The 13,663-nt window shown below is 35.9% G+C and overlaps 1 protein-coding gene across 2 annotated transcripts in view; it reads right to left on the reverse strand.

Moving 5' to 3' along the window:
• Positions 1-395: 395 nt before the first annotated feature.
• Positions 396-13,663, reverse strand: part of tusc3 (tumor suppressor candidate 3) — an 83,624-nt gene continuing 70,356 nt past the window's right edge. The window contains exons 8-10 of one of the 2 annotated variants that reach the window (XM_030741686.1): positions 10,136-10,210; positions 2,792-2,882; positions 396-670 (exon numbers count right to left, since the gene is read on the reverse strand). In XM_030741686.1, the coding sequence (XP_030597546.1) occupies positions 655-670; positions 2,792-2,882; positions 10,136-10,210 (182 nt within the window). In that variant the 3' untranslated portion in view covers positions 396-654. Of the gene's footprint in view, positions 671-2,791; positions 2,883-3,813; positions 3,898-10,135; positions 10,211-13,663 lie in introns of those variants that run through there. The other variant, XM_030741694.1, reaches the window with a different exon arrangement.

Genomic DNA, 13,663 nt, shown 5'->3' on the forward strand with positions numbered 1-13,663 from the left:
GGGATGTGGTGGAATGGGAAATTCACATTATGTGTGATGCTATCATGCAATATGGACCCAAATCTCTGAGAAATGTTTTTCACACCCTGAGTCTATGCCATGAAGAATAGAGGTAGTTCTGAAAGCAAAAGGAGGTCCTACTAAATACTTACAAGGTGAAGTATTAAAGTGGCTAGTGAGTGTAAGTCATTTAGTTAGAAATATTGAACTAGAGATTTTGCCCCCATTTTTCCCCACCAACCCACCACAATACTTTAATTTCCAGCTTCATGTGTAACACCTTTTCATAAGAAAGGTTCAATTCATGTTTAAAACAATATGTCAAATGTATCAGCTCAGCTTACACTGTCACTGGTCAGTTTACACACCCACACAAAAATAAAGATACAAGAACATGCCAAATCTTGTCTTTATTTTCCAGTGTATGAAGGGACAACCAATTCTTATTCAGCTAGAATATTTAATGGTAGCAGTTGATTAAAAAAACAAAAACAAAAAAAACAACACATACACAAATAGTAACCAGACCATGCACTTTAGACTCAGTAGTGACACTGCCTCCTCTTCAAGTATGTTCTCAACTCCTCTTCTTCTCACCTACCACATCTTCGCCATCTTCTTCTGGCTGCCTCTGCTGTGTTTTTTTTTTTTTTTTCACTTAATAAGGAAGCTGTGAGACAGCGACAGATTAAAAGAAGTAGAGAAGGAAAGCAGAGAGATACAAAGAAGAGGAGGGAAAAAAAAATAAGGAAGGGATATGAATTTAAGTATTTTTTTTCTTCTGTCTCAGCTTGTTTTACACAAAAACATTTTGTGCAACACAAAGCCAAAAGGAAAAATACATATTTCAAGTGCAAACTGTTTCTGGAAGCATGTAAACAAGAAACGTTTCTTGAAGATGCATTTTTGTTTATCAAAGTCACAAACAAATCTAAGTACCAGCAATTTAAGTATGCAATATGTGGCACTCTGCACAAGCTGAGTTTAGAGATGGTACCGTCTGCTTCTACATTACAGGATGTAATGATCCCAACAATGACAGAGGCAAACATACCCAACTCTGAAATTGAGAATCTTTAAAACTCATGCTAAATCTGACCGTAACCTTTCTTAATGGTAACATTGGAATTTGAATTGGAATCTCTACATGCAAGAGATAAGGCCCCCAAATCAGTCTTGAACGGCTGCAATCTTTAGGCCCTCAGACACCGCAGTATTAAAAACACACAATTCTGTAGCTGAAATAACTGAACGGGTTCAAGAAACTATTGTCAGTGAATGTCGTTCATTGCTTCATCCACAAATCCAAGTTAAAACTGTACCATAGCACTCCACCAAATATAATCAAGATCAGGAAATGCTGCTGCCTTCTCTGTGCATAAGCTCGTTTAAGAAGGACTGAAGCAAAATGAAAGCCTTTCCTGTGGTCTAAACCAAAACTAAACTTGAAATTCCTTTTGGAAATCATGGATTGCACATTGCCCAGACTAATGACACGAGAGTCTCTCTGGATTGTTATCAACACAAATTTCAAAAGTTAACATCTATGATGGTAGGGGGATCACTAATACAAATTGCAACAGTACCATGCACATTTGTAAAGGTACATTACTGCTAAAGGACAGATCAGGGATCTAGCTCGAAAAAAAAAGCCTGGTGGTATCAGATGACTGGTGGTGGTGGTGGTGGTGGTGGGGTGTCCCCTGGCTATTGGATGACTGCTTGCTAGTGCTAATAGCTGCGCCTGCTTGCTAAGTGTGATAATTATAGCGAACAGTTCCAATAGCAAACTGGTGAAATTCTCAGCTTGGTACAACAGTACCTCAGCCTGGCATAGTGCCAGGCCATCAACTGCTGGTTAGAATCCTGCAGATATACAATACAGGTTTTGCAGCAACATTGCAACACAGTGGCAAAGATGCTCCTGTTTGCACTACTTTGAAAAATTATGCTGGCAGCAAATTTAACAAGAAGATCATCTTCTCAGTTCATAAAATTCATTAGACCATCTTTATTGAAAACAGAGTAAAGATTATTTGCATTTGGATTTAGTTTATTTATTACACCTTTTCAAAATAATTAAAATCAATCACAGGACAACTTCTAGAATTTAGGGATAAAGTCTCAGCAATTACAGACCAGATTTACCAGTTTCATACCAGAGTCTGTAAACAAGAATTATATTTTATACCCATCCACTGAAAACTATAATTTGGTCCTTTTTAAAGCACAAAGGGGTTCGAGCCTCTATTATTGTAAATTGTCTGCCCTAATGAAGACCCCTTAACATTCTGAATCCCTTCCAGGTCCAGAGGTGAGTTTCAGCAGGTAGGGGTTTTGGTTGCTGTAATGTTTTAAAGCTGCTCAAACAGGGATAAATTGGATCCAGGCTCTGAAGACTTGTGGAATATTCTGTCAAGCATTAAATCTATTATACTGTGGTGACCTTTAGCTCAAAGTAGAACCAAAGTGCTGTTGGTTGAATAGACTATAGGTTTGGATGTAAAAATGTGTTCACAAAACCCTTTGGAAAAATAAAAAATCCACAAGGGACCCATTACTTCTAACTATTTAGGTAAGAATACTATTCAACATACTGACTGTGACTGAATCTTTGGCTCTGTGTTTGGTGTTGGCTCAGATTTTTTTCAGTGTCTGCAAAAACTGTGCAGTGATTTTTGTGTCAGCTTCAGTGATTTTAAGGTTCATTGTTTGCTTGTATATTGTATTTGAATAATTGTTGAGCTCTGATGGAATCTTTTGTACAGTGGTGTGTGGTTGCTATGGTTACCTGTAGGGGTATCCATGGTACTTGGACCTGAAGATGGAGAGCAGGAAACTAAAGAAAAACACCACCAGGCCAAGGCCAACCAGACAGATGACTGCAAGAAGACAAACACAGACTGTTGTTCTACGTTACAGGTTAGAAGGGCTGTGCAACAGCAGCATTAAGGATAATTTAATACACAAAGAAAGTGACAGCTTAATCTTACATTACTATAACTACAGTTGATGCTAACACATTTTCAAACTGTGGGATATACAGTCACCCCAAAATAGTCCTAATAATAATTAGAAAATGGCCTGAGATTTTTTTTTTTCCTTCTTGGCTAAAGGCATTCATTTCAATCATTTCACACCCATTATAACCACTGATGCAACTCTTTCTTTGATCTCTATTCAAACTGAATATGCTTACATGATTTAGACTTGGCACACAGTAAAAGCATCCTGTTATCTGCATGTTGGTAGTTAGATGGACAGGTACAGATACAAGCACAAATTTATGAGCAAATTATACACACATTTCAATGGTAACATAAAATTATAATAGAATGTTACTAGAAAATACATAAAACACTACCTGTCTCATTATTATGAAAGAAAAAAAAAGTCACCTTTTCTTTTTCTTTAAAAATATTCCCTTCATGCATGTGTTAGGGTTACTGTCTCTTTCCCATGACCCTGCTGTGTTACAGAAAATTATGTTTGAAGCCATTATCATCTTATTTCCTAGCTATTCTAATGTGAAATGCATAAGCATGACCTTTTATCTGCCAGAGAATTGTCTGTCACTGTATGTGCTGGTGTATAAGTGTATGCACACCCTCATGCAGTGCTAATCCCTGAGAAGTACTGTGTTAAATTAAACTGTCACCACCGACTGATATTGTTAATCAGGGATTAGGATGAGTACCTCTCCTGGAGACTAAATAGCGAGATATGTTCTTGTTCTCACACGGGGTGGATTGTGTGTGTGTGTGTGTGCGCGTGTGTGTGTGTGTGTGTGTGTGTGTGTGTGTGTGTGTGTGTGTGTGTGTAAATAACTAAGATAAAGACCAAGGGAATGAGCATGCATGCCCAAGCGACAGTAAAGATGTGCAGAGGTTCATCAATCTGCAAAAAACAAATGTAAAAATGTTCCTCAACATAAACTTATGAAGAAACTAAATACTCATCATCTACAGTACATAATATAATCAAAAGAGTCTGAGAATCTGCCGATATCTCTCAGAATAGATATGATAGATATGTTTTCTGTGTTTTATTGTGAATAAAATATGGGTTTTAGATTTCCAAATTATTGGATTCTTTTTTTTTTTTTTTTTTTTTTTACATTTTACAAAATGTCCCGACTTTTTTTAAAACTGGGATTGCACACTGAAGACCTAGTCGACCACAGTCACTCAGTGTGTACTACATATTCAAAACACTGAAGACAAAATGGCATCTGCTACAGTGTAAATATTGGGTACTTAAAGGTACTTAGTGTCTTTTAACCTTAGTTATACAAAAACTTGATACTGTGTTTCTCATTCTGTCTCTCTGTCACACACACATGCGCACACACACAATTTAATATGTGGAGAGGGTAGGAACTGAACTGCCAGTGGAGAACCCCCTCTACCTCATGTCCCCTTTGGGTCAAATAAGGGTTATTCTGATGCCTAATTGAAGAAAATGTTGGAAGTATTGTAATACAAAAATGTTCTACCAAGTGATTTAACTGAGAATGATGTATATATTTGACAGTGTCTGCACAGAGACTGTCTATGCCCTTGTGCTTTCTGGGTTGCAACATCCACATATGCAAGTGTGGGAGCATCAGAACGTCTGTGTTTCTTCATTAAGTGGAAAGGGATGCATTTCCCTTACCTCATCAATTATGACAGAGATCTTAGTATGCATCCACGGATAATGACACACACAGGGCACGCAAGTATGCCAAGTGATTTATGACCTTGGCGAAATGACAAGTTGTTTAAGCTGAATGATTTCCCTCAGTGACAAAGGTGGTAATCCCTCTTTTGACTGTATGACTTAGCTCAATTCAAATCACAATATATTGGCATGGTAAAAATAAATTTACATTTCCCAAGCAAGAGGAAGCCAATAAACATTAAGTTAAGCCTATTTAATTAGGGGGACGAAATGAATAGATTGTAAAACTAAATGGTTCCTCATGTTTTCTGCAGCCAATTGCTAATCAAAGAATAAACTGTGAAGTGACTCCATCTGCAGATACAATTGCACACCAGTCATTGATTTTACAACAAACCAAGACAGAAAAGACAAGTCTGGTTCACAGTAATCACTTTTTTGCTCATTATATTCTTTACTGGGGGCAAACATTTGAGCTGGGCCAAGACCAGCATTTCAAACCAAATAATGAACAATGCCCTATCTATATTATATATGGATAATTCCAAGTTTGACTTGTGAAAGTGACAAAAGGGTATATGTGAAGAGACAAATAGAGAGACTGATACTACTATCACTCCCAGAAATAAAGGTGTGATGATGGGAGGAATGCAATCTGGGGATAGTTTACTACTCTGGACATCTGCACCAAACTTACTACAATGAAACCACTTCATTCTTCAGAAACATGCTACATGCTCCTAGTTTTTTGAAAAGAAGCATTGATACTGCAGCAGTGCAATGGTCCCTAACTTACCTCAGCTAACTGAAAACCAAAGAAGTGCACTGCAAAATCACGGTGGGATAACATGGGTGACCAAGTTGTGCACAAACATGTGGACTGAATGACAGATTGTTTCCTTGTTGCTATTAGAACAAAGTGGTGGTATACTAATTTAATAGCACATTCTTTTCATGTGGCAGATGATCTGCTGTGGCGACCCCTAAAGGCAGCAAAGGTCGCAGCTAAAAGAAGGAAAATCAACTCTCCCCACCCAACCCCCCAAAAATCATCTTTTCAGTCAAGTGGTTAAACTCATAGCTTTGGAAAAAACGCAAAGCTAAACTTGGTTTAATCCAAGGAAACCAAAAAAAGTCTAATCTTCTTAAATAGGGATTATCATTTAAAAGTTACCAACCACCAACTGGTGTCACTGGAGTGCTTAGGGCGAGGCATGAAAAAAAAAGGAAGATGACGAAGAGGTTGCCTTAAATTCTTGGCTCAGTGAATTGTCCCCTAATGGCTACTGGGCGGCCAACTGTTGTTTTACCTTGGTTCTTTTGTAATGATTTTTATTCTATTGTGAAAAACAAAACTGCTTTATTGTATTTTGTATATTTGACTTACATATGAAGAAAATAACCAATTTAATGAAGCTGCTTTGTTTTTTTTCTTAAAATCCTGGCAAAATCAGTTTTCTTAAGACTTGCATTTTGGGATCATATCCTGTGGGTGGCTAAATGATATTTCACTACTGCCTTTCAATTTTTTTGAGATCCTGTACTATATTATGTCACATGTTGACTTTTACCAGAGCAATATGGGGATTTTTGTTTGTGTTGCCTTAATTTAAAGACGTCTCTAATTGTATTTTGTTTTCTCTTGATCTCGCCATTTCCTGTACTGGTTTCCATTTTTCCCCTCTCTCTCCTTGAACACATCTCAATCCATCATATAGCAAAATAGGGATTTTGCACCTCCATTAACTCCCTTCTTGAGAAACAGAACGTATGATCTCTGTTGCAGACACCACTACTTCCTACTTCCATTTTTTGCACGCGTCTTTCCCAGGACAATAGTGTGTATGGTAGAATAAAATTTCTTGCTTAATCCAGGCATATGTGTTTATCTCTGTATATTATGTAGAAAGTTTCTGGAAGCATTAAAATGCTTGCACTGCATAATAATGTAATCTACATGGTGTGTTTCCTTTAATTTATGTAAATTAGCAGGTAGCATTTCTACAAAAGAGGCTGAATTGAAATAGCTGATATACTAAAAATAGTGATGGAAAATTATGGAGTCCTCTGCACTGTGCACATGATATATGTCACCATTACATAGGTGATAATTATGTGTACCACCTACACATGTGTGCCTCTGTATGTATGTATGTATATTGGCATGTGTTTGTTTAGTCTGATAGTGAAAAACAAGTCTTGATGTTGTTTAAAAGATAATGGCTTTTTCATTTCCAAGCTTTAACATCTAAAGGAGTACTCATAGGTAATATTCTTTCCTTTAGATATTTTAGAGAGATCATTTAATATGGGGTCTCACAAAGACAAGTGAAACACTTATTGAGTGGGTTCATCATCACATTAACTCTAATTAAATCCCCTAGTGTGTAACCATGTCTATGTGTTTGAGGTAATTACCAGACAGGTCATCTAATATCCATCTCCTCCCATGATAATCTAGAAATTATGCTCAAACCCTTCTAAAATATTAAGGACTGTTTAGAGGCTTACACTAATTTTCTGATGTGAAAACCAGTTTAAGCATACAGTCTGGTACAATAAGCAACAGAGATGGAGAGCTGTATCTGAAATTTTATTGCAGGTGTAAATATTAAGAGGACTGCTGAAAAACAGAAAAGTGACATGTAAATTACTTTCATATTATCATCAATTTAATATGCACATTTAAGCAAATGCACGTGCTAGAATGAAGCAATGAGTAGAATTAACAATATGTACATATATTTATTATGGAATTGGTATACTCAAGTGACCACCTTGAATCTGCAATGATGAAATGTGTCACAACCTAAAGATTCACAGTACCATACCAACCCAAATGTATCATCACCCTGATTAAAAATAATCAGATGCCAGTGAGTTCTCAGTCCACACCCATCTTCAAAAAATTATGTATACACACCAAGCAAAAAAACCCAAAGGGGTGAAAAGTGAAGCAAACATTATCATGTAGTGCCAAAAACACCAGTTCCTCTAATAGCCACTTGAGGTTGGCTGCAAAAGTGAGTCAACTGTGATACATTTATTGCTTTTACTGCATTAAAAAGTGGGTTCATAGCCTGGTAACTGAAGTTGGTGCTCTCTGGAGCTGTTTGAAGCATATTTAATAGAATTGAGAGACAAATAGTATTGATAGCTGTGTGGTATACAGCGTTTAATGAGTCTGTTCTTCAGTTGTTTTTTTTTTTTTACTCGTCTGTTACCAGTAAATAGCAGATTTGTGTTTCTGTGTGTTGCACCTGTACAGTTTATAAAATCAGCTTACTAAGCAAGCTTACTAAAATTAGATGACAACTCAGCACTCCACCCTTCATCAAAATCTAGTAACTAGTATTTAAAAAAACAACAACAACAACAACAAAAAAACAAAAAACTAACATATTGCAGCCAAAACACTACTGTTTAGGCTTCAAAATCCAGAGTCCAAAACCAATTGGTTACCCTATGGTGGCTATGCTTAAAACTAACAGATTAAGCATAGCCATCATAGCTATGGTTACCGAAACCTTGCATAACGAGTTACAAATTGTCATCCAACAATTACCTTAAAGGTGTTCAGTAAAGTGACTACTTTTCTGCCATCAGCCTCTAACTAACGCAAAGTGTGAGATTATTTTATTTATCATTTGGCTACAGTGTCCAGAATCAAGAACGACACCAGACTTATTTATTAATTATTCCATTCCCCACATATTTATTATCCAGTAACTTTTCTCTGACACAGTTTGTGTTTTGTCCTCATCTCTCTATGCTCTCTTTTTTCCCCCTCACCCTGCCAGCTGGTTACAGCAGATGGCAGCTCCAACTTGGTTCTACTGAAGAAGCTTCCTGTTAAAAGGGAGTTCTTAATTTCCACTGTTGCAGAGTACTTACACGTGTAATAATGCCAATTCTTTGTTAATAGTGTTTACAGTTTACAGTTGTCTTTATCTGTTATTTTCATGTTTAGTTATATAGAATTCCACAAAATTTTTTTATTTAGCTTACTGATGTAATTCTATAACTCTGGTTGGTGTGCGGAACCTTTCGTTTTTTATTGTCTTCTGTACCCCTACGTTTGGTTTTCTGGGACAACTCCTTTATAAGGAGCAGTTTCGCGCTTCACTCTCCCCTTTTTCCTGTTGCATTCAGCGGGAGCAAGGCTTAGAGTGATCGATCACTAACCGGAATGTGTTGTTTTATTATTACTTTGTCAGTGAATACACGGAGATTCCCTCCAAAATATGTCGGTGGTCCGGCCCACTATTAATCAACACAACGCAGAGGAAGAAGAAGCCACCGGTTACACTCACAGACACTGTCTAATTGTTGGGATTCTCACTCCAATATTGTATGGTCTTCACCTGTCATTTTGAATTGGTGCAATATAAATAAACTTGAACAGAAATAGATTTGAACCTGCTTTGGTATCACCTGTGCTCTTAATGGTTGCACTGCATTGCTTGCTGTGAGAATTTTTTCTGAGCATGATTCTGTGACTTCTTGTTGGTATTTTACTTATATTAATTTTACTTTAATTAAATACTAACATATAATTTCAGTAAAGTGTTTACCATTACAGTACTTTTAATAGTTCTTGAATTAATATGTTTTAACTTTAAGGCCATAACTGAACTATGGCATTAAACTCCTTTCCTTGCAAACTGCATAGTTGGTGGCTGCATAATTCGTTGCTGCTTAGTAAATTTGATGTTAATTCCAGACAGACTGAGTGTAAATTCAGTAATTATCAGTATTATTCACCCCCATTGTTAATTGCAAAAATCATACTTGGATCCAGCTGGATTCGATTAGCATTTCCATTAGTTTCTGTTTATGTGAGATTCATGTAGATTAAGAACATCTTTGCATGAATTAAGTTCCTATCTACAAAGAAAATTAACTTTCCAAGCTTATTAGTAATACCTGAAATAGATTTGATTTAAGGTGTACCATAAAGAAAACAAAAAGTGTGTTAGCATGCCAAAGTTGCATTGTATTCAGTAGCAGTTATAGTGGGAGGTGAGCGATCATCTCAGTGATTATCTTGAGAGCAAAACAAGCATTTGTCACTTTCAGAGCTGCTTGAGCTAATAAAAATAGTCAAAGATAGTCAGACGCATTCTCTTGGCAGTATGCTTTGAGTCATGATAAAACTAACACCCCAGTCTACAGTTGCATAAACTCTGGAGAATTTTCTCAAAGTGTCTCTCTACTTGAGCTGCGTTCATCCATCCCTCAAATCTAACCAGTTTCCCTGTCTTCTCCACTGTGTGTGTGTGTGTTTGTGTCTTTCTGATAAAAGGTTTTGCTTTTTTATTTTTATTTTTTTTAAATTCTCCAGCACTCCTAATACGTTTTTAAAGACTGATTTTGATGCATGCACTGGGTGCTGCAAGAATAAATAGCTTCCTAGTTACTAAGTCATTCTTACTACAAGTAAAAAAGCTAAAAAAAAAACATCTCAACTTACTCCTTCTCTTGCCAACATCTCCCTTGGAGGTGGCAGCTTCGTTGAGAAGCACCATCCCCATGGTGATTGCAGCATCTGGGGCAAGGTTGTCAAGGAAACAGACTTGCATACAAGAAAAGAAAGAAACTAGAAGACCATAATGACTGAGGAAGAATGGCTGGAAATTAAAATAAAAGGTTATGCATTCAGTATGATTTCCAAACATATACATTTTGTTTGATGACTGTAGGTAACAGTGTATGACTGTGTATAGCACAACAGAAAACAGAACAGTTTATAACATAACAGAAAACTTAAAAGTCAATTGGGAAACTTTATTTCAGTACACAGAAAGTTGTTATTAAGTCATTCACAGGTAAAATGCTATTATCTTGTAGGGCAAAAGAGCACATGGCAATATGAAGTTAACAAAATCAAACCAAACTTTTAATCATTGACAGGTAGTGTGTTATTATCTTGTAGGGCAATAAAGCAGGTGGCAATATATATATATTTTTTAAAGTGGCATATGTCAGTTGTGCCTTAACCTTGAAAAATCCTCAAAAATGATTTTTAAATGATTAAATTATTTTTCAGAAGCCCACATGGGATGGTGATGTCACATCAACAGTTTCATTGCTGTTGGTGGCAAACTCTGGTTTTAAATGCAAATAAATGGTTCTGTTTGTTTGTTTTTTAAACACATTATCACTGCAAACGATAGCAAGAAGGGAAAATCAACTTAAAGTGTTTTAATAAGGTGTTGGGCCACCATACACATCAAGAAAAGCTTCACTGTTCCTTGGCTTTGTGTCTAAATGGGTGTGGAACACCATCCTTCTCATTTGGTGTTTTGGTAGTGGAGTGATAGAAGGTGAAGCAAGATACAAGGACTGGAAATCATGCCATATGTTAAATTTGAATTTGGTAGTTTATTTTTGGAGATTATTTCCCACTTTCAACATGACCGGAGAACACTAAACTAATGCTAACCTTGTTCACATACAGCAATAAATAGACTGGCCTATACTAATTAGTGAATGGCAGAACATGTAAAACACCATACAATGCACTTTTTATAATGTTTGCTTTTTTAACTTCTTTAGTTAAGCAGGCATTATATTGCTTGAGAAGTGCTTGTGTGCATTAAAAAAAATTGGAGAACAAGGCTAATAAAAATGTATATCAAAAAGGAAAAAAAATCTTAAAAATAAATATTGAAAAGATTTTCTGATGTTTAGACTATGCTGGCAGATTTTTTTTTTCTTTCATTTGAAAGAAAATAAATGTCATATTCTCTCATCTCTAGCTGTGCTATAGTTAGCTCTGGGGCTACAGCGACTCAAATTGCCAAAGAACTCAAACCCAGCAAAAATCTTAATGCGGCACAGAGAACAAAAATGAAAAAATAAATGATTAAAGAGTGTGATTACATTCACAAAATTAGAAAAGATCTGCCCCCTTTCTTAACAGGAGAAAAAGACTTTTTGTAGGTTACCTGCTTTCCTACAGATTAGTTGTGTTTACATTGATTCTTTGGGGGACTAAAATGACATGAGAATTGTGAAGCTACATCAATAATTATTTTATTGTCAGTTTTAGATAAGTCTAAGTTTAAAATATATACATTTAGCAAAAAAGAAAACTAAATACTCAAGATAAAGTCAAAAGAATTACAGTATACCACAATAAAGTTACTTGTGTTGTAGCTGTGTGATCCCATGCAAGATGGAGTTTAGCTACAAATGTGTTAATTTGCCCAAATCTCCTGTTATAAGTGAGGGACTATGTAAAAAATGTCTATAATATTGCAACGCTTAATGCAGTATTCTTGTTTGGACCACAAAATCAAGCTTAAAGTCTACATTTCAGACAGACAAAATTATAAAAACATGTTTGATTATTCAGATAGTTAAGCCTGTTTAAATACTATGTGGCCATAAAAACTGTGCATAGAAAAAATGAATAAACAAATACACAAATATGAATGTAAAAAGTATTCACTTCAAAAATCTAATAAACAAGAAACAAAATTTGTTTACTAAATAAAATGATAAAATATCAAGCATTTGTTAAATACCAGTCATGATGTGTGCTTCTGTATACTATGAAAAAAGTGAAATTCACTAATATCACACAGCTGCAGAAACACAAATCAATTTAATCCTAACTGCAAATAGTAATTCTGTGGCAGCTGTTAGTGCCATGTGTGTATTTTGATGGAGTTTTTAGATAACTACCTATATGACTTGTGAAAAAAGGTAACTAACATTTAACTGTGAACAATTCACATAATATTGTGAACACATATTACAGAAGCAAACATTTCTCCACTCAACACCTGAGCTGTTTTGAAATCACTTCAAGCACAGCCTCACATGGCTTAGGGCCTAATTACAGATTCTTCTCTCCAGCATGCTCTGCATACAAATGCACATAACTAAGCAAAGCCTGATGGGGTACACAAACAAAGACTGCCACATGGGAACATACAGAGGAAAAACTAAGGTATCCTCTTGATGTTGAGGTAAAGGACATGACATTGCTGGTGTGACAAAAAGACAAGAACAATTTCTATGTACAGCAATGGAGCAAAATCATAGTCTGTGGTAGTTTGAGTGGTTGTAAGGAGTTTTGCCACAGTGTCACAAAAAAGCTATGATAACAAATATAGTTCCACCATTAATGATATAATGTTACCATTACCATTATGCCCTGCAGCAGGTCAGAAATGTATCTATAAAAACAAACACTGGTTCCTTTTCCTGCAGGCATCCTACATCCTCAGCAGTCTATAGCAACAAACATCATGCATGTTTGAAGGTTAGCTTAAACTGATGAAATAAGAAGTACATTAACTATACAGTAGCTGCCTGAAGGACTTAGAAATATTTCAGAAAAAGCCCTCTCAGAACCACAATTCAAATAAGTTGGATAATACCCTTAAATTCTTTGATGTCTCTCTATCTATCTATGGCTAGTGAGGACATCCTTTGCTGGAAAGCTATATGTATTTTGGCCAATAATAGGCCAATATTAGACTAGAATGTTGCTGTTAAAGCATTCCAATCAGAATATGAAGAATGGATTTTTTTTCAAAGATGAAAGAAAAGGCAATTAGCAAATGTTGCTAAGACTCTTTAATAGTTAATTTAGATAGATACTTTCAACCAATTCACCTTTTGTCTATTAAAAGTGAAAGAGGAACAGCCTCCATTGCTCTATAGATCAGCCCCTTTTGATATACCGTATATTTATATGATTCTATTTTTTTGTTGTTCATTTAAATGGTAAATTGACTAGTTCTTATATAGCGCTTATACAACACGTTTACATTTACCCCATTCACACCCATTCATACGAGTACTTCCATGATTAACTGAGCTAAGTGCTTTTTATTATCTAACATTCACACACATTCACACTCCAACACTTGCGTTGGAGGTTAAGTATCTTGCCCAAGCATACATTGGCATGCAGTCTGGAGAAGCCAGGAATTGAACCGCCGACCTTCTGATCAGCATGTGGTAACTAAATGTTTCTGCATGC

Source organism: Archocentrus centrarchus, chromosome 1 (assembly GCF_007364275.1).
Source record: "Archocentrus centrarchus isolate MPI-CPG fArcCen1 chromosome 1, fArcCen1, whole genome shotgun sequence".
NCBI lineage: Eukaryota > Metazoa > Chordata > Actinopteri > Cichliformes > Cichlidae > Archocentrus > Archocentrus centrarchus.